General features: G+C 46.8%; 1 protein-coding gene across 3 annotated transcripts; it reads left to right on the plus strand.

The window, feature by feature from the left end:
- The first annotated feature begins 218 nt into the window (after window positions 1–218).
- CYB5A (cytochrome b5 type A) lies at window positions 219–27,377 on the plus strand. Of its 3 annotated transcripts, none has more exons than XM_074339841.1 (5): window positions 219–524; window positions 19,559–19,687; window positions 21,524–21,553; window positions 25,210–25,297; window positions 27,000–27,377. In XM_074339841.1, exons 1-5 carry the CDS (start codon window positions 396–398, stop codon window positions 27,017–27,019), a joined length of 396 nt encoding a protein of 131 aa, XP_074195942.1. In that variant the 5' UTR covers window positions 219–395; the 3' UTR covers window positions 27,020–27,377. The 3 variants fall into 3 exon arrangements, with proteins under 3 accessions (XP_074195942.1, XP_074195943.1, XP_019570936.1); XM_019715377.2 differs by having other exon boundaries at window positions 275–524; window positions 25,263–25,297; XM_074339842.1 differs by lacking the exons at window positions 25,210–25,297; window positions 27,000–27,377 and adding an exon at window positions 24,179–24,208 and having other exon boundaries at window positions 246–524.
- The last annotated feature ends 291 nt before the right edge of the window (window positions 27,378–27,668 follow it).

A 27,668-nucleotide genomic window follows, 5' to 3' on the forward strand; every position in this document is an offset into this window, starting at 1 on the left:
CCTTGCCCACCCTGTCACCCAGGTCACACTCATCACCCCACCGCCCCGCCTTCTGCGCAGGCGCAAGGGAAGCCCCGCCTCTCCCCGCCCCCCGCCCATTCCAACAGCCGTGATCGTTGGAGGGCAACTTCTGTAACCAATCAACAGCTGCTCTGCTGGGGGGCGCCCAGGGCCGGTGGAGCGCGTCGGTCGAGGGCGGGCCACTTGAGTGACACGGATTCTGGCCAATCATCAGAGGCCGTGCGCTGGCCGTCCCCTGAGTGGCGTCGGTTGCCCGGCCCCCGGCGCGGGGCCGAACCGCGGGGACTGTCCCGGGCCTGGCTGGTTGAGACGCGCGCTGTGCTCCTTCTGGCTCGGCTGGTGTCTGCAGGGCCTGAGGGTCGCCGCGTTCCGAAATGGCCGAGCAGTTGGACAAGACCGTCAAGTACTACACCCTGGAAGAGATACAGAAGCATAACCATAGCAAGAGCACCTGGCTGATCCTGCATCACAAGGTGTACGATTTGACCAAATTTTTGGAGGAGGTGAGTTAGTGAGGCGCGACGCCATCCTGGGTGTGGAGGTTCCCAGCCTGCCGTTCGCTGCGCCGCAGGGATGAGGTGCGCGGCTGTGTGTGCGCCCCTGACTCTGCTCACGCAGCTCTGCACCCCTGGGAGCGGTCCCCGCGCCCGCACACCTGTGTGTGCGTCCCCGAGCCTGCGTCTCTCTGTGCGCACCTACCTCTGCATATCCGGGGTCAGTCCCCGCTCTGCGCCCCCGGAGTCTGCGCTCGTGCGTGCGCACCTGGGAGCGCGCCCCGCTCCGGCGCGCCTGCGCCTCCGGAGTCTGCACACCTGTGCGCGCCCACCTGGGAGCGACCCGCGGCTCCTAGGCCAGCACTACTGCGGGGCGAGCCATTGTAGGGCAGGCGCTAGCTTTGGAGCCTCTGCGGGAGCCTGTGGGAGAGCACCGCCCCGCACTTAGTAGGAAGCGAAATCGCGGCAGGAACTGCTTCCTTAGCAGTGGGCGCAGCTACGCCGAAGGATTTGGGAAGATCCTTTTATCCTTGAGTATTCATAGCTGGAGTCTCCACCTGGGACAGGGTCGTGCCACTTCTGTTATTCCAGGAGTGGGTTCCTAATAGGAGCAGTTTGGAGACTACCCACTTCGGGAGCTGTGGGATCCCACAAGAGGGGACCCTGAGTTGGATCAGAGGTCAGAGTGTGTGGGCCGCACCCGCTCTCTCTGCACGCATAGGCCCACTCCACCATCCACGCCTACACCCACCCACTTTCACCTAGAAGGCGCTCTGTCATTGTTAACGCATCGCCTGAGGACTTTGCGACGAGGTACAGTACCGGCCCCGTGGGACTGCCGGGCTGGGTGTGTGGCTGGCTTGGCTGAAGAAGGAAGGGAGAGGGACAGAGTAGGAGAAGCACAGTGGGACTTGATCCTTCCTTAAGCAGCTTTGGAAGTTGTAAAATAACTTTGCTGAACTTGAAAACATTCCTTTGATAAGATTCTTTGCGGTAGGTAAGAATGTTTGCAGTAAATTCTCAGGGGCTTTTCTTGGCTGCCTCTGGATTTGTTTTATCACGGTGGGGGAGTCTGAGTCATAAATCTTGATGAACACTTACCTTCCTTCATCCCCCCAGACAATAAAGGAGAATGTTTCCTGATGGGAATTCTTTACATAGTTTGAGGGGATAGCTAAGACAGAGGCCTGGTCTTAGCTGAATCAGGGGACGTCCAGGAACTTTTGTTTTGCACAGAATTTTTTTAAAAATTGTTTTTAAAAAGGTTGGGGTTGAAGTTTATTAGAAACATGTTTAACTATGAACTTGCCATTCTGTGGAGTGCTGGAACATAAAATAGGGTCCCAGTTTAGTTAGGAGTGGTTTCTGGGTGGGCATCAATCAGAACTGCCCCGTCCCTTCTGCTGAACTAGAGTTTATTTGGCATTAGAGTTTTTTGAACTAACAACCTTAAGTATAACATCAGGTGTAATCGACACCAAATGTCTACTTTGCAATGGTTGCCCACCCTCATGGTATAAGTAATTTTGAATTTTTAACATTCAGTGCTACTTTGTTTGTGTCTATTAAAAAGAATAGTGTTTATACACGAATAATGGGCTATTTTATATTATGAAGCATTTATCATTTTTTTCTTTTTGTTGGATTCTGTCCTGTGCGTTGTGTTGTACTGGACTCCCAGGCCTCCCCCATCAGATGTTAGTAGCACCCCCTCCCCCACTTGGGACAACCAAAACTGTGTCCAGTTATTGCCAAATGTCCCCTTGGGGACACAAATGGTTCCTAGTCAGGAATCCTTGCCCTAAAATATGTTTTGCATAACTTCTAAGGGTAAATTTCTCGGAAGGAGATAATTAGAGAAGATTATTAAACCTGACTATAAACCATTTATATTTCATTTTTATGAGCCTCCCTGGGACTTGAGTTTGGGTCCCTGCTGCTCTCTGCTCTTCATGCCCTTCCTTCTGATCAGTGGATGCAGTATCTACTGAGCTTTTGTAGCCTCTGTCTCCCCCAGGAGACCAGAACCCGAGAAGCCGTTTCCATTCCAGGAAGCAGGAATAACAGAAAACAATGCTGTGGGCAGGACTGGTGACACAGAAAGCTGTGTTCAGCTGTCAGGAGTGGCCCCAGACGGTGATGGGAGAGTCCAGCGGGCTCTAATAGACGGGACATCAAGTCAGCGTGGGCAAGAGGGGAAAGGACCAGCGGCTCACAGACCGGAAATGGAATAAGGTTGAAGTGGAAGGTGGCCGACACAATGGGAGTGGACCGCCCCCCCGGCCAAGGACGATGGCGTGCAGGGGGAGGAGGCTTGCCAGCCTGTGGTAGCTGGTCACGGACGGTGCCAGCTTTCCCAGGACACCCTGATTCTACTTCTCAGGATATGTTTTCCATTTGCCGGCTTCACTATTTGTTCTCACTTTCTGTGACCATCTCTGCCTAATGCGTGGGCTTCCCAGCATGGCCACGCTGTAGGATCCCTGCCCCTGGCATCCTGCGTTTTACACTTCCACATACCTTGTCCTTCAGAGATGTGCAGGCTGCTCTGCCAGGTGTTTTACTTCTTCCCGGTCCCTCCTGTTCCATTACCTTATGAGGCCAGCGCTGTGTATCTCATCCCTATTTTTGAAATGGAGAAAGGAGCCCAGAAGATCTGTTTCTCTTCCCCTCTCACTGCGCTTTGCCCCCTTTCTTTTGTTATTTAAAAGCCCCAGAAATTCATGAAGCCTTTGCATGTTAACTAAAGAATTTTCTGTTTTCCCTAATTTACCTAAATGTGAATTTTTTTTGGGGGGCAAGGGTTTGGAATCAATCTAAAGTGAACTTTTAGCCATGGGCTAGATGTTCTTATACTGTCAATTTACCCATCCATGTGGCAACACAATTTTTCATGGCTTCTTTTAGAATAGCAAAGATTTATATGCATGTTTGCATTCATGTTGAGAGAATGTATCAGGGTCCTGGTCTGCTGCCAACACACTCTGTGCCTCAGGTGCCTTATTTAAAGTAAAATGGGAAGATGATAATAGTGCCAGGGTTGTTATAAGAATTAAACAAAATAATGCTGGTTAAACATGTCACACGGTAGTGGGCATGAGGGCCATGCAGTAAATGCAAACTGCCACACCAGCACGGTCAGGGGAGGCTGGTGACCTTCTTTCTGTAGTATCGTATGTAGCTGAGTGCTAATACGAGATTTTAGGGAAAGGTGCAAATCTGGCAGGTGATGTTGAAAGAAGAGAATATTATAAAAATTGTATCCTCCCAGTGAAGAACCCAGGTGAAGTTTCTAAGTTGTACAGTGAACTGTCTCCTGACATAATGGCGTTATGAAGCTATTTGACTGTTCAAGAGGATGGTGGAAACCTGAGAGTAGCACTTGGCAAGCTAAGAAGTGGCAGGTGTTGGGTTACTACCTGATACCAACCTGTAAGATTATGAGCTTCGTTGCCTACGTATTGTGCGCGAGGTTTTCTCTATGTCCGTCCTGAGTTCTAGATTTTGAATTTGTAGGTGTGAAGTGGAGTCTTGTCATATCTGGTTGTATTATTAGCAGGGTTAATGATTATTGAACTTTGAGGGACCGTTATCTGAAATGAAAAAGTAGGCATTTGGGGCCAGGAAGAGAAATGGTTTGCTTTTCTCTTTCTGTGATTTGGGCAGCAGCATTTATTTTGCTTTGAGAAGAGCTGTGGAGGGAGAGAAGAAAGCACATAATTGACAGTTACATTAACTTGCTTTCACGTCAGTAGATGTTTAATTTGTGAAATAGGTGTCTTCTTGGAGAATGTGATGAGCAGAAGGCTTTGTGGCAAGTTGTGCTGTCCTTTCCATCATGACGCTCTGGGCCTGATTCCTGGATGCACTTCAGCACCCTTCCGCCTCGCGGAGCTGTCGGCTCCCGACTCGCTTTCGCATTTGGAGTCTTAGGCGGTGTTCTTTAGAGCAGCTTTCGTGGTAGGGACTTACTTTTTGTTATTTTCCATTGAACGTGCTGCCGGCTTTGCAGAGACCAATGGTTCCTCCGTGAACCTGGGATCTGGAAATAGAGAGTATGAGTGCTTGAAACTCAGTGTCCTTAATTCTGAAAGACACAGAAGACCGTGTATCATTCCCCTTGATAGGGCTGCCATATTTAGGGCTAAAATCCTCAGTGCCCTGGCTTTTTTTCAAGGAAGGTTGATTATATTCTGAATCTCATATTACTAAAAGGCTATAGTTGCAAATATGTATTTGATGAATGTAAAATGGGAATATAATTATTATTTAACCTATGCGGTTTGGTAAATAAAACTAGAAAGTATGAAAGCCATAGGAGGAAAATGAAAGGGATCCTTGGTGGTAACAGTGGCTCAGGCATCGTGGGTGAACAGGTAGCAGAGCCTCCTCTTCTCGCGAGGCCCTTGGGAGCCTGCAGGTGGCCTGTGGGCAGGGCCGCATTTGTACATTGCTGCATAATTGTTTCGTAATTTTTTGATACTTTTGAGAAGAGGTGTTAAGAACGCTTGTGAGGCTACTTTGTTGTTTTTTTTACTGTTTCAAAACAAACACTTGAGATTGTTAACTTTCATTTTTTTATTTATCTTTAAGGTGGATGGAAATTCTAAATAAGGAAGGGAGGACAGATTATGCAGGTCAACTTGGTTGGTAAATCAAGGAATAAATAATGCTCATTTCTACTTAATGCAGGTATCTATTATTCCAAAAGTTCTCCAAAACCACAGAAGACAACCAATAAGTACCTTTTAATGTAATGGAATCTGAACTAGACATCCGTGGGAAAGTATTGGCCTGCTCAGCCTTTTGGTAAATGCCTTGAGGTTAGTGAGAGCTGGCCTCTCAGGGAAGATGGCAGGAAGTCACTTTCTTACACCCGTAGCATTGTGTCTCATGTCGGCCATGAGCACGTCATGTGCAGAGTGAGGATGTTGGACCTACACTGGGGCCGGGGTGGAGGGTGGCAGCAGTGACCACCTCTGGATCCACTCCAGGGTTTCTTGAGCCCGGCCCGCAGCGGGTGGCAGCCTGTGGCTATGTTTGTAGTGAAGGCCTTGGGCATCGGGTCTGTATCAGTGGCAGAGCTGACTCAAAACCTGGCCAGGACACAAAATATATCCAGCCTGCTTTCCCCTCTTTCCGTCTGCTTTACAAAGTGTCCACTAAATGTCATTCATACTCCCCGTGAGCTAACAGTACAGTGATAGCCACGGACCCTTACTGAACATTGATTGAGTTTCTGTACGTGCTATGTAGTGTGCCAAATACTTTACACGTATTTGTACTATTGCTTTTTTTCTCGTAGTCCTCAAAACAATCCTCTCAGGTCCATAGTGGTGGGATTCTCCTTTTTAAAGGTAAGACACATGTGGCTTAGTAACTGTGGTTCAGTAATTTGCTGAAGTGGTGCGGCTGGTAAGGGGTAAAGCCAGGATTTAAATCCAGGACATGGGGCTCCCCAGTCCATGTTCTGCTGACTCTGTGCCTCGAGCCCGAGACCCCAGAAGCTCTGAAGACAACTAGTATAGCTTTAAAAGAAAAAGCTGTCCCATTAGTACCTGGCTGCTATCATTCGCTTTGAGATTCCCCCCTCCTCCCATGCCCGGAATTCTCTGTAGGAACCAGAGAAGGGAAGGTGTGAATGGAAAGATTTGAACAGAAAGAAAACCCTTGGAAGGTGAAAGGACAAACATGTGCCTTTCTCTCTATCTGTTGTCGTTTTACGGTGCTGCCTCACCCCAGTTTTTCTTAGGGGAGTTTTTAAGGAAAGAGTGACCTGGCAGAGTCCTCAATGACTCCGTTCGTAACTCAGGGGGCAACTGGACGGGCTTAAGAATCAGTGTCGTGTGGTTTAAGAAGGAGATTGTTTGCATTCGTCTTAGACGTGTGTGAGGAGGTTAAATGTGGTTTTCAGAAGACTTCTTCAATAACTGGCTTGGGACGGATTGTTCTGAAGGAAACCCGATGAGGTTTCTGCCTGATGAAACCGGCCATGGGTTCAGCTAATGCCCTGCCCACCCCTGGCTGATTGTGTGTCCTCGTCCTCTGTGGGTGACACCCTCTCTTTCCTTGTCTGCCAGCATCCCCGTTCCACTTAAATTTCGCCTTCTGCAGACCCCCGTCGATGTCTCTTTCCCCCAGGTTCCTTATGCTGTCATCTGTCCTCACGCTCCTTTCCTATTGCACTTGTCGCATGGCTGGGTGGCAGTGGTTGTTAGACCATGTCCTCTGTCCTGTACTCTTCAGAGCACATGTCCTGTCAGTCTTCAGGATTTCACTGCTTCCATCCAACTGACGGTTGGTTTTCAGTCTGAGTAATGTGTATTATTATTACATAAAAATGTAATTTCTACAAGAGAATCAAAAAGCTTCATCTCGTGGAAAAAGATTGTCGTTTCCCTAATTAGTTCCTTTCAGTGGATTCCCATTGCTTTTAGAGTAAAATCCCCCCTCACTGTCCGGGTGTAGTGAGCTCTGTGGGATCTGGCCCCAGCCTCCCTCCCCCACCTGCACTGGTCACACTGGCTCTGGCCCCTCACGCCGGTCACTGGGGCCCCCTCTGTTTCTCAAACTAGTCAGGCTTGTTTCTGCCTTCAAACCTTTGTGTGAGTTTCCTCTTTGCCTGGTGGTGCCCATTCCCGTGGTCAGCACCCTCTCAGGTCACGGCTCAGTGTCTTTTCCCAGAAAGAGGAATTTTCTGTCCTGTCATCCTGTTTCACCTCTGCAGCCCCTGCTTCAGTCATCCTCTTTCTTGTTTGCCTGCTGTCCATCCCCCCCCTGCTCCGTGCCTGGACACAGTAAGCTCAGTGGGTGAGGAGGGCCCCCCGGGGGAACCCAGATGCACACTCACCCCTCCCACTGTCTCAGGTCTTTGTTCCCCCCTTTCCCACACCAATGGCACATACTTGTATTATTATGATGTGGTTTCTTCTCCGCCCGTAGACGTTTGCCTGGAGTTCTGTCCCAGACGATTTACACTGAGAAGCTAGTAGGGCTTTGTTATGACAGTTGGGGTTGTAACAGCCACAGAGCATGGGACGAAGAAGGACGTTGAGCAAGGTTCCCATGAAGTAAGGAGGAGGAACGGGCCGAGGTAAAGGTGAGGAAGGACCCGTGCGTGCCGTTCCCACCCGTCCTGTGGAAAGCCTCACTCCGGGAGCTGTCACGTGCACTCGTTTGGTGTGTGTTTGGTCTGTGGCACTTCCCTGCATACAGGGTCGCACAATGCAGAAGCCTTCTGTCACCCCAGAGGAGCGCCTCCTGACCCCACCCCACCCTGCTCCCGTCACCTCTTACCTGTCCTTCACCTCTGTAATCTTATCATTTTGAGAATGTCACATAAATGGAGTCACACTATGTGCCGTCTTCTGAGATTGTCCTCTCACACTTAGCGTAATGCCCTTGAGACCCGTTCAGGCTGCTGTGTTCCTTCTCACAGCTGAGTCTTCTTCCAGTCTCACCCCTGACCCCCTGAGGCACATCTGGGAAGTTTCCAGTTTGGGGCTATTGAGCATTGATGGGAATCATGCAGTGGGAGGGGGTCGTGGGCGAGGAGGGGCTTGTGCACATGGAGGAGCCAGCAGTGGGTGGCAGAGAATGTCTCCGAGTACCTACGTCTCCAGTTACCTCGCTTTTTCCCACCGAGGAGACGAGTGTAGGAGTGGTAACGTGAACGGCATTGGTCAGGGCGTACTGACCAAATGCAAAATTACCTTTTCGTCTTACAGTTTGGACCAAGCGTTTATTGTCTCAACTCTAAACATAACTGAGAATTTGCTTCGCTTTTTCCAAGGAGAGAAAATCGTAACGGCTTTCTGCAGGGTGATTGCCAGCTCAAACTCCCAGCTGCAGTACTTGTGTGTTCTCATCCGAATGACCTCTAAGGATTATCTCCTGCAGAAAATGTTCATGGTCCTTAGGATTTCTTGTTTCTGTTGACTCTTGTCATTTGGTTCTGTGGCTTAGAAGAGTCAGGCCAGATGATTTAATCTTTAGAAATCACTTGAAGATGAAAGCTGGGGTGTCAAGAAGGGGGTCTCTTGGGGTTTGGGTCTGGATTTCGCCTTCAGCAATTTAAAGAGGTCAGATACTGTGCCAGGTCTGCACAAGGTTCTTTGTGGCAGGATGATACGGAGGTGGGGAGGAAAGCTTGAATGCCGCCTCTGTGCCGGGCATTCTCTAATTATATCATTCACTCTCCTCTGCAGTTGAGACGGCAGAGGTATTTGATGAGAGGAAATCAAAGGTCAGAAAGCTCAGTACCTTCCTGGGTCACTCTGCTAAGACGTGGCCAAACTGGACCTTGAATTCCGGTTCTTGCACTTCCGGGCACAGTGCTGCCTGGACATAGAAGCTATGCCACCTGGAGAGCAATCCATAAGTTCTGGAATACTTGTAGAGCATGGCATGGGAACCTGAGCCATGTAAGAAGGTAGCTAGCGGAACCCGTGAGGTGGTCAGGCAGTATCACAAAGGCGGAGGGGCTTGCAGTGAGTGTGGGCCAACTCCGTGAGTCGAGAGGGGCCTGGTTTAACATTTCGATGTGTAGCTGGGAGGTGATATATGCTTACTTCTCTTTCATTGGCCCCTGCAATCCGTTCACAGTAAGTGAAACCGTGCGTTTTGGTATCTGTGACCCTGCTTATTGACAGTGCCTGCGGCTCCTCCCGGGTGCCACTGTTTCTGCCTCCAGGCCTTTGTGCTGTCCTTTCCTTTGCTTAGAATGTCCAGCTTGCTTGCCTGGCGAACAACTGCCGCATCTTTCCCACCCGAGCCGCCCCTCCTTAACCCCTTCTCTGCCACCTTCCTTTGTTGTGCTGGCCCCTGTACCTGGAGCTGCGGTGTTCAGTGTTACTCATCTGCATGTCACTTTGCTCCCTACGCTGTCACCCCTGAGGCCGGGCCCGGCCTGCCCCATCCTGGTGACAACAGCAGAGCCAGGCATAGCCCTTAGCAGTATTGGAGTGGGCGGGTGGGGCTCACAAGCTCGCTGGGCCAATGATGGATAGGCCTTGTTGCAATTTCATCCTATGATCTTCAGAGTGAAACCCGGAGAGCAGTTCAGACGGCACTCATCAGCCTGGTCCCCAGCTTTAGGGATTCAGTGAGACAGCTCTGTACAGCCGCAAACAGTGCAGGCGCAGGGGCGGCTGCTCCAGGAGTCCACAGTGGGGTCACACAGCACAGAAGTGGGAGGCGCCCAACCAGCCCCAGGCCCCCTCCGAAAAGCAGCATCTGGAGATGACGGGAAACATTGGCCGGCTGTCTTTGTTCTAAACCTTGCGTAAATCGTGTGCTCGCCGAGGTCTTTGAGTTGTTCCCAGTTTTGGCTTAACTATTGCAGATAATCTCCTCACATACCTTTTTTTTGCCTAGTCATTGTTTATGGACAATCTGTTTACTCCACCCTTTTTGGACTGAGATCGTATTTAAAACTCCAGGACTGGTGGACTTTGGGTCCATATAGCATTACATTTAAGTGGAAAGTGTTATTTGTTGTTAGTTTTTGCTTTGTTTACATGAGCACTCGGAGGGACTTTGGTGCATATTGTGACAGTGTACTGCAGTTCTGCACCCCCTTCTGGGTTTTACAGGGTCAACCTTGTTGCCAGGGAGAGCCCTGAGATAGCGGGGTGTGTGTGTGGGGTGTGTGTGTGTGTGTATGTATGTGGTGTGTATGGTGTGTGTGTGTGGTGTGTGTGGTGTGTGTGGTGTGTGTGTGGTGTGTGTGGTGTGTGTGTGGTGTGTGTGTATGTGGTATGTGTGTGGTGTGTGTGTGGTGTGTGTGTGTGGGGTGTGTGGTGTGTGTGTAGTGTATGTGGTGTGTGTGTGTGTGTGTGTGTGTGTGTGTGTGTGTCCTTTAAATATTTCTTGGTTGGTTAGGCCCAGGAAGGCAGGGCAAATGACAGTTTCTTGGGGACGAGAAGATGGAGAGAGATTTTTCTCTAAATTCCCCAAAGGGAAATGTATCAAGAAAAACTTCATTTTTAAGGCATTCTACCTAAAGTCACTTTGTACAGAAACATAAAAATGCTCATTTAATTTGCGTGTTCCAAAAAAGGGGGAGGCTGGACTAAGTCAGAAACTGGGGTTCTGGTCTTATTTCCTTCATGGAAAGTCAGTGTGACTTTGGGCTTAATTTTTCTGAGTCCAGTTTTAATTTAGTCCCATCCAAATTTAAGGATGTCGGGTCTCTGAAGGTTCTTTTAAACTCTGAACTTCTGGGATTTTAACCTTCAGCCCACGCTGTGGAGTCGCGCTCTCCAGCTGAGTTTATGCTGTGGATGCCAGGCCCACAGATGCGGGGGAGGATGGCAGAACTTTCAGGAAGGGTTTATTAGGAAGGCTGCAGCCCGTGCCGGGTGGAAGGGAGCGAGGGTGGTGATGGAGCCGCGGTGCTGCCCACGTTGGTCAGGTGGCCGCAGCCCTGCCGCCGGGCTCTGCCTGCCTGCACTGGGCACCTGTCTGCTCTAACGGTGCCCAGCTCGTGCCGCATCTGGTCCTGCCCGTCTGCTCTGCAGGACGTCCTTATTGTCTGCCACTTCACACGGGCTCTCACGGCCCCACATCATTTGGTCCCTGGTAACCATCCCGCCTGGATTAGGGTTCTCCAGAGAAGCAGCACCAATAGGACACACACTCGATACACAGAGTGGAAGAGATTTATTCTGAGGAAGGCCGAGTCCCAAGGTGTGCCTTCTCCACACTGACGCAGGAAAGCTGCTGGTGTAATTCAGTTCCAGTCTGCAGGCCCGAGAACCAGGGCAACGAGTGGTATAAATCCCCGTTTAGGGGCAGGAGAAGATGAGCTGACAAGTCTCAGCCCCGTCATCGAGGCAGGACAAGGGGCCGATTCCGCCTTCCTCTGCCTGCTGCTCTTTGCAAGCCCGCCGTGGGTTGGATGAGGCCCACACATGTGGGGGTGGGGGTCTCTGCTTTACGAAACCCACCAATTGTGTGCTCGGTTCATCGGAAGCCACCCTCCCGGACACACGCAGATACAGTGCTAGTCTGGGCATCCCAGGGCCCAGGCAGACAGACACACAGAACGAGGGCTCACAACCATGCGTATTGCGCTTTATTCTAACGCATTGTAGTCTGTAAGCCCCCACTCGTGCTCACACTCCTCTTGAGTGTGTTTGTTCACCTTTATCTGCTGTTTCTCCGGTTTCTGACCTAGTGGGGCCGAGGTCCCTTTTTAAAGATATTTACTCACATGCCCAATTATTAAACATGCTAAATGAAGATGGTCCATTCATGTTTCTCTGAGTGTTTAATATATGTGAAGACCTTGGCGCTGTCAGTGAAAGATGAGGTGGCAATCCATCCGGGCCTGTCCCGTTTGTTAGCATTGTCCAAAGGACTATCTCCATTGTTTAACTCATTGTGGGTATTTTGTGTCCAGCGAAGAAAAATTTACCAAGTTTGTAATACTCTCTGCCTTTTTTAAGCTTTTTTTTTTTTTTGAAGACACGGGGTGTACCTTTTATATCATTGAACGCCACCCAGGCTCAGTGAGTGCCGTTAATTGGAATGACCAGTCACTGGGGGAGAGGCAACCTCACTGTCCCCGCCTGTCAGGCTTTGGGCACGTTGAGGTATGTCCGTGAGGGCCAGAGGTCTTCCTCCTCAGTGGCCTGTCCTTCGATGGAAGGAGCGATCCTTTCTTTGAATTCATTGATACTCATTTAACACTTTGTTTTCTGCCTTTTTAGTAGTTCTCTCATGTTCGTATGTATTTGGAAGACCCTTGACTTCAAAAAATCCTCAAATTCACAAGTACGACTACAACTTTATTTTTCACATTAAATCAAGTGTAACTGAAAAAACCTAAGAGACCACTTTAGACCTCTAGTGCTTGTAAAAGGAGGACTAAAGCCGTAAAACTATTACTTTTGTTAGATTAATATAAAGGAAAATTAGCGGTGTCATGCAAGGCTTTGTTGCACTGTCATTGTACAGACAAGGCCTTGGTATCCTTACCCTGTTTTAATGCCTCAGGGCGGGCAAAGAGCTAGAGCAGGGGAGACTGGAGCCTAACAGCTGCCACATCACCGCAGCGCAGGGTCGTTTGGTCCTCGGCCACCCTCAGCCTTTGTCCACCTCTCCCTGGACGAGTCGGTGGATGAGTCGGCGTTTGCTCCCAGGACAGTAGGTTCTGGCCCTGACTGTCCTCTGTGAGCCTCCTCACCTTGTTGGGAGCTGGGCTTCCTGACGCCCCTGCTGCCTGTGTTGTCACACCACACTTCTCAGCATGCCAAGCTCACCTCTGCTTACACCCACAGGGTGTGCATGTGTGTATCTGTGTGTGTGTGCACGTGAGTGTGCACATATATGATAATTATACTTTCACTGCAAATGAAATGCCTTTTCCGTTTTCACCTAGGTTGTCTCTCTCTCTTGAGAAAGTTTTGTGCTGTCCATGGCTACACTCGGTAGCTAAGTGATTCCTTGTCTCCTGCCTCTCAGGGAAAGTGACTCACACTCATGCTTCAGTGCTGCTGCGTGTCACTGCACTCCGAGTTTAGGGCCTGCTGGGTAATGCCTGAGTCGTCAGAACTCTGAGGCATGTCAGTGAAGGCCAAAGGTTGTTTCTGTGTTTTTTCTTTATCCTCACGTTCATTGCTTGCTTCTGCAGGATCAGATCGCCTTATTTTTCATGTCCTTTTGTGTGTCCCACACACTGTCTTGCACATAGGACACAATACACGTTTTGATTAAATGGATTAGGCAGCAATTAAATGTGAAATGATATGGTCTCTGAATGGTGAGCATGATTACTGCTCAGGACAAGGAGAGGGGGATGAAGTGCAGTAACGGGAGTGAGAAGGTCGTCAGCAGCCGCTTCACGGGTTCTCTGTAGTAGTTCCAAAACCAGCGTGTGGTGGCCTGTGCTGACCTCATATAGTTGTCAAAAATTACTTACAGGTGTTTCTTTGTATCTACCACGTGCCAGGCATTGAACTGGGTACTGGAGCAACAGTGATACGCAAGACAGACACCATCTCTATCCTCGTGCCTCTTAGTGACATCGCTGCACATGTGACTTGAGGTAGTAATAAGTGCCCGTGAAGGAGGGCACAACAGGAAGGGGTACTGACCAGGGTGTGGAGGTGCAGGGCAGGCTCTTTTAGACGAGAAATCAGCGAAGGGCTCCGAAAAGCTGACATTGTTCAGGGTGTACTCGCTGAGGGCTTGGATGAAGTTGCACAAAGGACTGGGAGGAGAGTGGTCCAAGCAGCGGCAACTGAGGGTTCTGAGTTGGGGAACGAGTTTGGCGAGTTTGAGGGCCTGTGGGAAGACAGGCTCGAGCTGAGTGAGCGATGACTCACGTGGGGCGCTTCAGTGGGGCCCTTGTAGGAAATGGGAAGGCGTCGGATGTTTGCCAGGGGAGGGGGAACCCGTCATCTTGGGGGTGTCACTGAAGCATATCTGTTTTATTTTTCTACCTTTTGCCTCCCGTCACCTCCACTGCTACCAACCATCCCGGGCTAAACTAACGTAAACGCTTTTCTGGATTATTGTCATCTAATAAAAGTCCTCGTGGCAGGACGATGCCGGGAGTTGACTATGGGAAGGAACAAGAGGAAGTGGCGGGCCAGTCAGGAGATGGTTGCAGCTGTCCGTGGAGGAGAGGTGGGAGCTTGGTCTGAGGTGGAAGTGGGGAGAGGGGTCGATTTGGAGTATGTTTTGATGGCAGCCGATTGGATTTGCTGATGGATTAGAGTGGAAAGGAAAGAGGAATAAAGTTTGACTTCCAGTTTGTGGCCATAGCAGCTGGGGCATGCACGGTGGTGACATTTTTGGAGAATGGAGACTGGGAGGGCATTATTTTGTACTTGTTTTTGGTTATTTATATTACATTTGGGATGTGCATTAGACATTGTGTGAGCGTGTCAGGTAGTTTGTTGCATGTAGGAAGTGTCGGGCTCAGGGGACGTCAGCAGGGTCATTCATTATTCGACTGCAGTCATTGGAAAACAGGCCGTCTTGTGGTTTGGAGACTATGCTAGACCACTGGGAGAGCCAGTGCAGATAGAAAGTGGACAGCGCCAAGGTCGGGGCACCGAGAGTGACAGGAGATTGGAAAGGAGTGGCCAGCAGATTGCAGGGAAAGCAGGACAGCCTGTTGTCCTGGAAGCCACGGGAAGAAAGCGTTCAAGGAGGAGAGATCCACTGTGCCAACCAACGCGCTGAGAGCGCGTGTGCCGCGAGCAGCGGGCAGTTAGATGATTCCAGGACCTGGTAGCCAGCGCTACTGTTTATGCCACCCAATTAACCGTGTCTTGCTGCAGGTGTCCTCAGGAGTACCCGGGTAGGGGGTGCTGGTTAATGTCTTCTGTGTATGAAGTGTGCCAGTCTTCTGTCTTTCAAATGTAGTTCCCATTTATTTTCCTCGAAAGAACCCATAAAATAGAGACGCCACGAGCAAGAGCTGTCTCCACTTATTTTATTGGTGCTCCCTGGTTTGTACCCACGGAGCACCTGCTGGCCGAGCAAGGTGTGTTCGGGGACCTTATGGAGATTCCGCAGAGGCTGACCCGGGGAATGATTGGCTCAGCAGATGCGTGGGCACATGAGCATGTGCAGGCGCTCCAGCAAGCCATCTGCCCCCATGCCTGGTCTCCTTCCAGGGTCCTGCCCCCAGCTTCTGGCACCATCGTCCCTTCAGGTGTACAAGCTGCTCGCCTCACGTCTAACATCCTTACTCGAAAAAAGGCTGCCATGCGTCTGTCCCTCACGCATCTGCCCCCTTCATCTCCTCGCCTGCTGCCGTTCTCTTCCCTAGATTGGCTTATTGCAATGGCCTTAGCAGAGTCTTCTCGAAACCTCTTCTGCCCGGATAGCTGCTGTCCACTCTGAAGACCGAGTGATATTTTTAAACTAAATCTGATTTTGTCACCTTCGTGCTTTGATCCTCTCAGTGGCTTCACACTGGTCACAGGATAAAGATCAAAATTGCCGACGAGGCCTTGAGCCGTGAGTGGCCTGCCCTGTCCAGCTTGTCCTTTCTCCCTGTTCCTGAACTCCCACGCGCCGACTCTGTCTGTGGGACCTTCAGACACCCCATCTGAGCTCCTGGCTGATCGCCTCTCGCTCTGTATCTCAGCTCAGTGAAGCCACCCCTGATTCCTCAGCGATGTGCTCGTCATGGCCCCGTGCTGTCACTCCAGAACGCTGCTTCCCGCTGAGTTGTACAGTCACATCACAGAGGATTCCTGCTGGGTCCCTACGAGACTGCGAGGAGCCCTGCCCTTTGCTCACTGTGGAGCCTGGCACATGGCAGCATGCGGTGTGTGTTTGTCCAGTAAACTGGCTTTGGCTCATACTAATGCAAATGGAAAACAACGTCTTCCTCGGGGAAATGGGAGCCTTTATGGAAGAAGGACGACGGCTCCAGTGGAAATGCTCGTTTTCCCGTCGTTCAGCTTACTGTCACCCCTGCCATTCCCTCCGGTCTCTCTGGGCTCTGCAGCAGCTGCCAGCACCTGTGGCATGCGTGACATGCTAGGAGTGGTGTGCATGTCAGGACACATTTCTGATCCACACTCCACCACGTTTGGCTCAGAGTCTTTCAGAGAATTTTGCTTCTGTCGTAACCTCTAATCTGGCTTGCGTGTGACTAAGCATTTTGATCTCTTCCTAAAATCTTTCAGAAAATCCTCAGATAATTTAGCTCACCTGTTATTCAATATTTTTACTTTTTCTTTCTTTCTTTTTTTTTTTTTGAGAATTTTTATAAAAATGTATTTAAACCAAACAAAGGATACACCTGGCTATTGCTTTCCTTTTTCAAAGCCTTGCCTTTGGACCACCCCAAATTCTGTAGCCTGCCCCACAGACAGCAGTATATTCTCTGAGAGTTTCTGCCCCATTTCCACCAGTGTCCCCAGTTTTTCTCTGTCACTTATGAGTGCTGACAGGTAAGGAAGTATGTTTCCATTGGTCTTCAGATGCGATATGTGCTTATTGAAACTGCAGCACAAATTTGCTAGCAAGTGGGAGAAAAGTGATAAGATAATTGTCAAGTTTCAAACCATCGTGATTTAGACTGATGTAATTGGCAGTGTATCTCTCTCTGTCCATCTCTCCCCTCACAGCATAAATATATTTCGAGGACAGTACCAGGTATTGCAATAAGCCAATCCCATATCTTTTATTGTCTTATCAAAACTTGCGTTATTTTGTTCTCAAAGAGTCAACTTTTAAGCTTTGTGTTTCTTACTAATTATTTAAACAACCCTTAGGGTTAGGGCAAAAGTATCTTAGTAGCAATTCATTTATTCTGTACTCCATTTCTTTCTTAGATAGTGGTCAGTGAAACCAGTGGAACCCAGAATGTTTCTGTCTCTGTCTCTGTCTCTGTCTCTGTCTCTGTCTCTGTCTCTCTCTCTCTCTCGTTCTTTTTTCCCGTTAGAACACTGCCTCACAAATGGCTTAGGCAGAGTCTAAATCATAGGTAGGTAGGTATTTCTTTCTCCATTTTAGCACTTTAAGGCTCAAATTCTATATTTCTGAAACTTGCCTAGTTTTACGATTCTTTATAAAAGGCCAGTCTATGTTTTCAACCCCACTGGAAATGTTCTCTTGAAGGTATGCGTAGGCTGTAACTGGAAAATAATGATGTCCTCTGTCTGGGACATTTGTCTGTACTCACATGTCCTTAACAGGAACCTAAAGTTAAGGCGCTCACGAGTTAAGCCACCCACACAGAAGACACAACAGTCTGTGAATTTGCATAATTTGTGAGTGCTCAGCTAGCCCTTTTATTACTTCTCAGTTCATGCCCAAAACAGACTGTTCCAGATCAGCAAACCACGTGCTCATTGCCACAGCCTGGCCGATGTATCAGGAAGGTTTTCGTTGGCTTTGGGGGTGAGCCTGTCACCTGCCTGTACCTCCAGGGGCCTTCCCAGGCTTATTTAAATGGACTTCAAATATCCTGAATACCCCAATAGATGACATTGAAATAAGTTTGGAAATGCTTACACAGTGTAACATTACATAGCCACTTAAAAAGCCATATTGAGGAATAATACGTGTGGAAATATTTAATAAAAGTGCTGGATATTATTTATTGGTCATATGTGATATGCCAGATATATATATATATATATATATATACACGAGGTCAGACAATTAAGTTCATGAACTTGTTGCACTGACGTTGCTAACCTTTTTTTGATATCAGTGGGATTATTCATTATGAATTTGTACCAACTGGACAAACAGTTAACCAAGTTTACTATTTGTGCTGAAAAGGCTGCGTGAAAAATTTAGATGACCTGAAACTTTTCACCAACAATTCATGGCTCTTGCATCACGACAATGCACCAGCTCACATGGCACTGTCTGTGAGGGAGTTTTTAGCCAGTGAACAAATAACTGTATTGGAACACCCTCCCTACTCACCTGATCTGGCTCCCAATGACTTCTTTCTTTACCCAAAGATAAAGGAAATATTGAAAGGAAGACATTTTGATGACATTCAGGACATCAAGGGTAATACGATGACAGCTCTGATGGCCATTCCAGAAAAGAGTTCCAAAATTGCTTTGAAGGGTGGACTAGGTGCTGGCGTAAGTGCATAGCTTCCCAAGGGGAGTACTTCGAAGGAGACCGTGGTGATAGTCACCAATAAGGTATGTAACACTTTTTCTAGGATGAGTTCGTAAACTTAATTGTCAGACCTCGTATATATGTCAACACATGTAGTCCTCCAAATCTATGGGAGGTAAGTGCCATGATTTTCCCCAGTTCATATAGTAGTAACCACTAGGCATACTGTCTCTGTGCCATGTATTGTAACTGCTTTGTATCTAACAAAACAGTTGTTTTTTTTTAAACCATTCATACATATGCATATGTATACCCAGGTTTCTCTGGATGGCAGGATTATGGGTGATTTTTATTTTCTTTTTGTGCTTTCCCATTTTCCTATATATAATCTAGATGAATAACTTTTACAAATAGTAGAGGAAAAAAATCAGTAAATTTATTTAGCATAAGATATGTTTAAATAAAGGCGGAGGGGAAACAGGTGTCGAAACAGAATCATTGCCTACCGTTCTAAAACGTTACGTACTTTTACACTTTCCATTATTGGGCGAAATTAAGAAGAGACAATAGTCAATTGTGCAAGAAAGAATTGTTTTATTCAGTTATTGGACACTTACAAGCGATTTGCTCAAAGACAGGGTGAATTTTACTCTGAAGCTCAATTTAAGAAAGTCTTTTTGGCCGTAAAAGTATTTAGGATGCTATAACCAAGCGCTTTTTAAAATGGACTGAGAACGCCATCTCTTGCCTGAGAATTTCTAGACTTTTTCACCTCTATCTGTGACTGGGCCCCATTTGTCAGTCTCCCCTCCCTGCAGCGTGACCATCCTTAGTTTTACCAATTAAAGCAGCTAAGGCAGCATTAAAATGCTTTGATTATACAAAGGCTCTTTCCACCCCCTGCTTTGCATAGAATTGAACTCTTTCCTCCTGGCCTCTGTTGTTCCCTATCAGTGATATAGTCCTTCCTATGGCACCACCTGCTTGTCTTTTCTTCCGACTAGAAGGTAAGTTTTGCAAGAGGCAAAAGTAGTCCGTACCCTGCCCATACTTGGGAGGTACAAAGAATGCTTTTCAAAGATGAATTATCATATAAGGGTGTAATGGTGTAAGTCCATACTTAGACCCAATAAGTCAAAGACATGAAACTCAAGAAAAAAATAGACTGGATAAAGATTAAGAAGAGCAATTTTGAGAGCTTTATGGAAAAGCAAAGAGTGCACTCCCGAAGGGTTGAAAATATCTGCCTAATCCTCCTAAGGCCATATCCGCAGCCTGGAGAAACAAACACCTTCCACTTTTGGAGAAGGGTCTTTGACTACAAAGGAGTATGTTGTTTTCATCCACATGTGGATGAGTTACACTCACACCTTGTCACCGGTGACTTCTGGAGTAACCTTTTTGGTTCAATAAACTGACCACTGCCTTTATCTCATTTGCTTGGAAAAAATGTTTTTGTTTTTAAATATGTGTCTTTTGAACAGCATCCTGGTGGGGAGGAAGTCTTGAGGGAACAAGCTGGAGGTGATGCTACGGAGAACTTCGAGGATGTGGGACACTCTTCTGATGCCAGAGAATTGTCCAAAACGTACATCATTGGGGAGGTGCATCCAGTAAGTACCTTTTTGGAGGCTTTTGCTTATTTCTCTTTAAGGCTGTGGGTTGACCGTACTCATATTTGTAGACTTGCAAATTTAAAAAGGAGTAAAGCAAAAATAATTCCTCCTGCTTTTAGATCACCATTTTGGTCATAAATAGATCGCCCAGAAATGTCTTTGCATTTGCCTGGTTGTGTTTTTCACTGGCATTTAAAGCCAGATTCCTCTAACCCCGAGGCCATGTCCCGGGGATCGTGTGATGCTGAAATGTCATGGTGTAGCAAATTTAAAAGGTGGGGGGTATAAACCCAGCATAATTTTATTTTTTATTTTTGACCAAAATATTTTTCTTAAGAAGTTCCTTTTCACTTTCATTAGTTTGAGAATATTTTATTCTAAAAAATGATTTTAATTTAAAAAAATAATCAGCTCTGTTAAGTGAATAAACTCTCCCTTCTGTAAAACCCACACATGGTCCTTGCTCTTCTTACTCCCCCCCAGACCTTCGAGAATGTCAGCATTGGTGCCAGGCCACGGTGACTTTGGGCAAATACTGACCTAATTTAGCTTTTGTATGGGCTGTAATGTGAATTTAGGCCCATCTGTGGCATTTTTAAATGACCACATAAAACTTCACTGAAGTTATCAGGAAAATAGCTGAAAACTTGGAAAGAAGTAGCATCCCAGTCAGAATGGGGGGCCCCCTCATTGTGTGTGTAGCTGTTCTCTCTGCCTCTAGAGAGGACCTGGGCCTCTCCCCAGAGACATGCTCCCTCTCTGCTCTCCTAGCTCGGGATTATTGCCACGACCAGTAGCCAGCTGGGAGGGGTTGAGAGGTGCTGCTAGAAGCGGGCTCTCTAAAAAGAAAAAAACAGAGGCTAATAGCCTCAACCCAAGTGAGCACACTGAGAAGCAAGAACCCACACGAAGCGCTCTGGGGAGTATGATCGATGCTTCCTGTAATGGCTGTGAATGAAGGAAAGGTTGACGGAGGCTCTCCAGGGAAGAAAGCCTGAAGGTGGGAGACCCATTTTAGGGCAATTTCCATTGAGTGGAGAGGTTTTGTTTTTATTTTTATTTTGTTTTGTAGTAGGAGATGGTACTTTGAAAAACTAAGTTTCATTTATCTGGAGAGTTTATTCGCTCATATATATTCACCTTCATCTTCCTACTTCCCCAAAATGAAGTAGTTTTACGGTAATCTGAGAGGCTTCCCCTTAAAACGTACCATCTTATCCTCATTCTTTCCATTCTACAGCTTATGAGGGTAGAGCGGGTGGCTCCTTAGGGCATGATGGCAGCATTTTTGTGTCACCTGCGTACTGGCCTCACTGTGGTCAGCCTTTAACACACTTTAGTTAGGACTGCCTTGGCTGGAAGTTTAAGTAGATTATGACCCTACAATTGGGAGATTGTAGGAATTCACTGAGTGTCACACAAATAACACACACGTACATGCACACACATACCTACCCACGTACACACATACATACATATTTCAAAGGGAATTTGAGGATAGAAGGGAAGAACATGACTGGGTCTCAGCTGCTCCCTGAAATAAAGATCAGAATCCGAGTTTCATAAATATATATACATATCAACACATAAATATGATTATCATGGATGTTATTCGACACATTGGAACTCTGGATGAGAAACCTCTCAGCACTTAATCTGTTATTAATCTTTGCAGTCAAGTCGCACGGATCAAACTTTGTGTTTAACAACCTAGATAGATGAACCTAAAATGCTAATTACTGAACAGTAACGTGGTTTTAGAAAATCTCAGTGAAAGCGAGCACTTCCATAGGTGTGTTTTCATTCCACAATGTGCCTTATTTTTTATTACAGGATGACAGATCAAAGATAACCAAGCCTGCGGTAAGTGTGACCACGTCAAGTGTCTGAGTGGCCATAGTTATCATCACTGTCTTTAGTACCTGCAAACTGGACGGCAGAGGTGTTTTACTGACCTGACTGGGGCTAGCACAGGTGTTCTGGGTTAGATGAATGTGTAGCCTTTTGGCTTAGGAAAACTTCATTTGTATATGCCAGTCATTTTGTTTCATTAGGGTAGTTGTGTGTCCTCTAGGTAAGACTCCCAACACTTACAATAATTTTTTCATCATAATTGCCGGTGGATACCTTTGGAAGAGCTACTTTTTATAACTGGCACTGTGCTTCTGATCTGAAAGATTTCACACACACCCTATTTGCAGAGAACTTAAAATCTGCTTGAGCAGAGGTCTTAATACTTAAACGTTTGAGGACACCTCCCGTGTCTTCCTCATATCCACATCTCTGGGACATAGTAGATGTTCCACAAATATTTATTGGGTGAATTTAATGTTATTTAACTTAATGACAAAATCGAGTGATTGGTCCAGCAGAGCATGAGGTCCGCGTTTACCCAGATAGTGCAGGCCAGGTGTGTGTGATGCTGTCTGCACAGACCAGCTTCCTTTGTATTTTCGCCTTTCTCTGTTCAAGGAAGGCTCATGTTCAGTGGTGGTGTTCTCAGTGCTTCTGGAAGAGAAAACATGGACTTCAGACTCTGAGTTGCCTCTGTAACAGTTGCTTAGAATCCTTGCTGTTAGTTCATAGGACTTGAGCACCTTCCCAAGGCTAGTTTTTGGAGGGCTGAAATTCTGTGATGCATGAAATTTTTGCTGCTTCTCCGAAGTCTGTCAGGGACAAAGTGTATTTTTTCCTGTTATGTGGTCAGTGGTTAATAATCTTGCTGCAAATCATTCAGATGCTAGAAACAAGGATTTGGTTCATTACATGAACTTAGATCTAATGTAGGTCTGACCATGTCCCAAACCAAGATGCCTGCAAGCAGAAAGCTCCCAGCAGGGCCACGGTCTCCTACCATCGGTGCTTTATGTTTGAGACGCTCTTTTCTCCTTTATTTGGTTTTAGCACATCTGTGACTTTGCATCCATTAGAGCAGAACTGGAGGAACGTAGAATGAGAATCTGCCCTTTTTCTTAGAGGCCGTAAGCAAATACAGTAAAAGAAAGTACAGGACCAGTTTTCTAGATTTCTCTTTCTTGTGCTTCTGGTTGAACAGAAGAGTGTCCTTAGATATCTGTTTTGTTGTCTGTGTCTGTATAACTATCTGTCTATTTCCAGACTGATGAAATGTATGCTATGGTCCAAATTTTTGCAACGTTGCCTACTTAAAATATCTATTTGAATTGAGAAATACGATGCACCAAAGATTATTAGCTTGAACCTGCCCAAAGGAAAGCATGATATTAAGTTGCCAAAATGAGATATTTGTAGACATAGAAATGACGCATTTTTAGTTAAACAGATCCGTATCTACCAAATTTGCTTACATAGAAGATTTTAGTAATGGCAGCTCCTTTTTTTGGTCATAGGTTTCAAAGCTTTGCTGTAGGTATGACTATTTGGTTCTCACGATAGCCCGTGGGACCCAGGGAAAGTGAAGACAATGACACGCAGACCTTGTTCCAAGTGTTGACCTTGTTCAAGGTCACACACTGCAGCACCATGGCCAGCACCCATTTCAGGCTTGGCAGTTGCAGTGTTTCAGGCTTATGTAGGCTCTAGACTTCTCATGACATCACTCTGTCAGTGGTATTTTCAGGTAAGTCCTCTGATTAAGGAATGGGCTAAGTTAGGTGAACTTATATGTGAGATGACTTTGATTTGCAAAAGCTCAATGGGCTTTGCATACTTTTGCGTAGAGCTTACCATGCACTGATTTAGTTGTTAACCTACTTGAAATTGAACCCCTCAAGGTCATGGAGTGGACAGATGGCAGAGCCTGTAATAAAAACCGTAGTCTTTCCTCCCTGTCCACTGTTGACATGTTGGTTAGTTACCAAAAGCCAACTCAGGCCCTTTAGGGCCCTGGACAGGAAAGGCCATTTCCTTTTTCATCAGAGTGCTAAGTGGTCATTCCAACTTGCTTTAACTCTGCAGCGTCCCTGGGTCAAAGCCTAACAGGTACTAAGCCATCAAAAATGTACATGATCTTTTAAGTTCAGCCCTTTAGAAGATCGCTGTTGCTGCTCGTGGTGATGACACCCCAGCAGTGTGGAAGCGTTAGCCCTCAGGCCACGTGGGGGAGGAGTGGCCCTGCAGAGCTGTCAGCATGCTCGTAAAACGCATGTGCATGTGCTCCGTGCTTGTATAACGAAATAACGAATGCATGTGGGCCTGCTATTTACTATTTCAGGCTTAACTTTCGAGCGTGACAGTGGTATCTTACCATCAGTGAACGGTTGTGCTTCAGTTTCAGAACTGGTTATGTCTTTCTTCTAATAGCTGAATAACATTTTTGCATATTCCAGTTGTCTCTAAGAGTCCTTGTTAATTTTATTAATAATACTCAAAAGTTAAACCATCGTCTTGCAGTAGTTGTACCTTTTGTAGTCTCTGAGAGTTAGCATTGCTTACAAAGATAATACATGTGAAGCTTGCCTTTTAAATGCCGTCTTTTTCTCTCCCTCTCCTTCCCCCCCAATGTGTCAGGAATCTTAATGGCCGTGTTCCCAGGTTGGTGGGTCTCAGAACTGCCCCGCTTGCTCTGCCCTCTCTCTCTCTCTCTGGAGCTTTCCGGCGCCTTGCTGTGTGGAGCCTTGCCTCACCTCACCTCACCCGCCGCTGGTTTTGCTAACAGTTCCTTGTCCTGTGCTTTGGGAAACTGCAGACACAAAACTGACTCCGCTGCCTTATTTATGGCTGCCTTCCTTTGAAGCACTAACCCTTTTGCTGGTGTGGAATTTCAAAGTATGATTCTTAACACATTTCCAAGCCTGGAAACGTTTGTATTTCACAAGGCCTCAGTTATTCAGCTGCTTGGAGAAGTGTGCCTTTCTCCAGAGCCATTGTTAATTCACTTTCCTGGCACTGAGGGGAACAAGTTCTCTCAGAAGCTGCTGGGAGGTCAGACAGGCTGTGAGAGACCCCAGCGCACAGGGTGGCCTTATTTGGAGGTTCCTTGGCAGGTGACAACGTGAAGTCAGTCCGCAAGGCCTCGTGATTCTTTCTAGAACTGCCTTGTCAGAGTTTAAAGAAGTCCAGGAAAGGTCGTCCAGAGAATTATTTAAATGGCAGTTCTTAATTTTTTCTTTTTGGTTGACGTATCTTTTAATATAGTTTGAGTAGGTTTTTACTTCATATGAGATTTGAGTGAAATAACTGATGTGTTCATTGAACATTTCATTCATGCTTTTGAAGAATTAAACTGTTCTTCCTAAAAGTAATGATGGGTTGTGTGGATGTGTAACTCACATCTGTTCCTATTTTCGATGTTAAAGTATGTAGATGTCTATTGCGTGCAGGGTATTTTCTGTTGTCTATTAGTTTTTAACGTTTTCTTTCTAATTATCTAGGTCATGTTCATAAGTAATTTAAATATAGATCATTCTTAAATTTTTTTCTTCTGAAAAACTGGTGAAATTAGGCATCTTAGTGAAAAGAAATTTATGAGGTAGTTTTCCCTTTCAATGTTTTTTTGGAAAATGCATTGAATAACCTATTGTGATCTTATTTCACAACAGGTTTTCCATCAGTTGTTCCCTTTCCCTGACTTCGCTTTTTCCTTGTGTTTCAGGAAACTCTTATTACTACCGTTGACTCTAATTCCAGGTATGTGGAAGTTTCCTTTTAAAGTCCTACTGTGCGCAGAAGGCGCGTGGACACAGAGTTGGCTTAGGGGCCTCTCCCTGATCTGAGCGCCTCTGACTGAATGGGGGCTCCCACTGAGCCCCCTCTGAGTGGACAGCCAGGGGTCATCTCCGCTTGGCGGCCAGGCCGCTCAGGGCCCTCCCCCCTAAACTGTCAGGCAGCTCCGACTGTGGACACTCCAGAATGACCCCAAATGTCAGCGTCCAGCTGCACCTACCCTAAGGAACAGATGGAACAAATCGAGTCTCCTTTCTCCCCGGCCGGTCCGATGGCCTGCACGACCTTTTCATCCCTAGGCAAACACTGTGTTTCCCTCCTCATCTCCTACATGGTCAGTTTCTTAGTTGTAGTGATTATGTCTCCCCAGGCATGGCTCAGTTTCCCTTTGGCCCCAAAATTGAGCCCAGCAATCCCAATGTGGCATGAATCGCTTGTTCCGGGGACTGGGTTTCATTAGTTAGTTTAAGGTCGTATGAACCTTGTTGGCAGGTCTACCACACTGCCTTTTGTAATTGCCAACATATATGCATATATATATTTTGGACCCAATCTGAAAACCACACATTTACGCTGATTTTATTTCACCCTGTGGAATTTAACTGCCCCGTCAACGGGTGCTCTGGCATGTCCTCTGCCTACAAGCACTTCTCCTTGTTTTTCACTGTCATGTCAGTTTCCTTTCAAAATGGAAACTGAAGCCCCACCAAGATGAAAATTGACTTGTGCTTCTTTTACAATTTAAACCTTTATATTGCACTTGCTCTTTGAATGGGTTGAGGCGTGTTGAGGATTAAAGGATGGAAAGTTGATGACAGAAAATGGGTGTGTACATAGGTGTTGTCTGGCTTTATTCAGAGTCAAAAACCTGTACATTTCTGTTTTATGAGAAACTATAAGTTCAGATCTAAATTGAAGATCTGCCTGGCTCTGTCCTTGGTCTGACCCATCACCTGTCATTGATAGGAGATCACACACTCTGCACCTCAGGCCTGAGCAGTTTGTCCGTGAGGGGCTGTGTGGCTTTACACCCATGGGCCATAGCCCCGGTGTTTGAGCTGTTTTACTGCACACGTTTTCAAAGCAGAATCATAGACTGTCAGGCTGTGGTGCTGGGAGCAGCCCTAGTCATCTTGTGGTTCAAAGCCCTCACCTTCCCAGCTCAGGGGCCAAGATTCGCCCTGGGCTGTAGAGAGCCTATAGCTCTCCCCAGATGAGCACCTTGGTGTTCTGGTTCTCAGCTTAGTGCTGTTCTAAATTCTTAATGAATGTATGGAACTAGAATAAAACCTGTAAGGAGTATTCCCTTTGGTGAGCTTGTGCTATGCAACCCACAGTCGACGTCCTTTAGATAAGTCCTCGGAAGCGTCTTTCGGGCGAGTGGTTCATAGCTCTTTGTATGAGCTTATAGGACTAGATTTAAGTGGGAGTGGGCAGGGGTGGGGGGCATTAGCTTTCTTATAAGGCTGGAAGGAGAGAGCAATTAATCGCCAGTATACCAGCTTGCGTGCATCATTTTTAGCAACTCAGAGTTGCCTTTTCATCTAAAGAGGTTAGAGAGGTAATAAAAACATGCCATGGTGATTTTCATGGTAATTGGAAGGAGCTGAGGCTCTGAGTCCCCTGCATCGAACACCATGCAAGCATCATTGCTGTTCCTTTCCAGCTGGTGGACCAACTGGGTGATCCCTGCCATCTCAGCACTGGCCGTGGCCGTGATGTATCATCTCTACACATCAGAAGACTAAGTACATCCTTAGAGGCCAATGACAGAAAAGACTGCTTTGGATCAGCAGGAAAGCAGCCAATGTTAACTGCTTCAACTGACAGAAACCTTGCCCCGAAAAGTAATTTTAACACACCTCTTTCCCTTTCCTCCTATGTTGGAAACAAAACAAACCAAAAAAGAACTGTTCTGTTCTCTCTGCTCTTGACCTTCTGCGGTGTGCCTTTCGGTTCATCAACTTTATTTCGATGTTCCATGACTGTGTAATTTACTTATTGTAGGCATGAGCTTTTAAAAATATATCTGGCTTTTAAAATATATCATGTGTGCCTGTTTATTTGATATATAATTATCTTTAGCATTTAAAATGTCTAATTATTTCGCAGTCATTTAATGGGCTAATCATTCAGGCCCGTGTAGTCTATATGACGTGAGGCAGGGGATATCCAGAAAATAACGCAGTGTCACAGGTCTGCAATGTAAATTTCTTTCTCAAGGAAATTAAGAAAGGCCCAGACATGACAGCATAAAGGTTTCTAATAATTGTCCTACCCGAAGTGGATAAAAAAAGGGAAAGTGGCCTATAGGACCTAGAAAAGAGACTCCTCT

The sequence above is a fragment of the Rhinolophus sinicus genome, linkage group LG09, assembly GCF_036562045.2.
Source record: "Rhinolophus sinicus isolate RSC01 linkage group LG09, ASM3656204v1, whole genome shotgun sequence".
Classification (NCBI taxonomy): domain Eukaryota; kingdom Metazoa; phylum Chordata; class Mammalia; order Chiroptera; family Rhinolophidae; genus Rhinolophus; species Rhinolophus sinicus.

Bases quoted from the DNA above. Each gene is read 5' to 3' on its own strand.
- CYB5A (XM_019715377.2), top strand. From the start codon at position 396: ATGGCCGAGCAGTTGGACAAGACCGTCAAGTACTACACCCTGGAAGAG. The intron at 19,688-21,523 runs GTAAGTACCTTT...TTTTTATTACAG, and splicing joins TCATTGGGGAGGTGCATCCA to GATGACAGATCAAAGATAAC. The intron at 25,298-26,999 runs GTATGTGGAAGT...GTTCCTTTCCAG, and splicing joins ACCGTTGACTCTAATTCCAG to CTGGTGGACCAACTGGGTGA.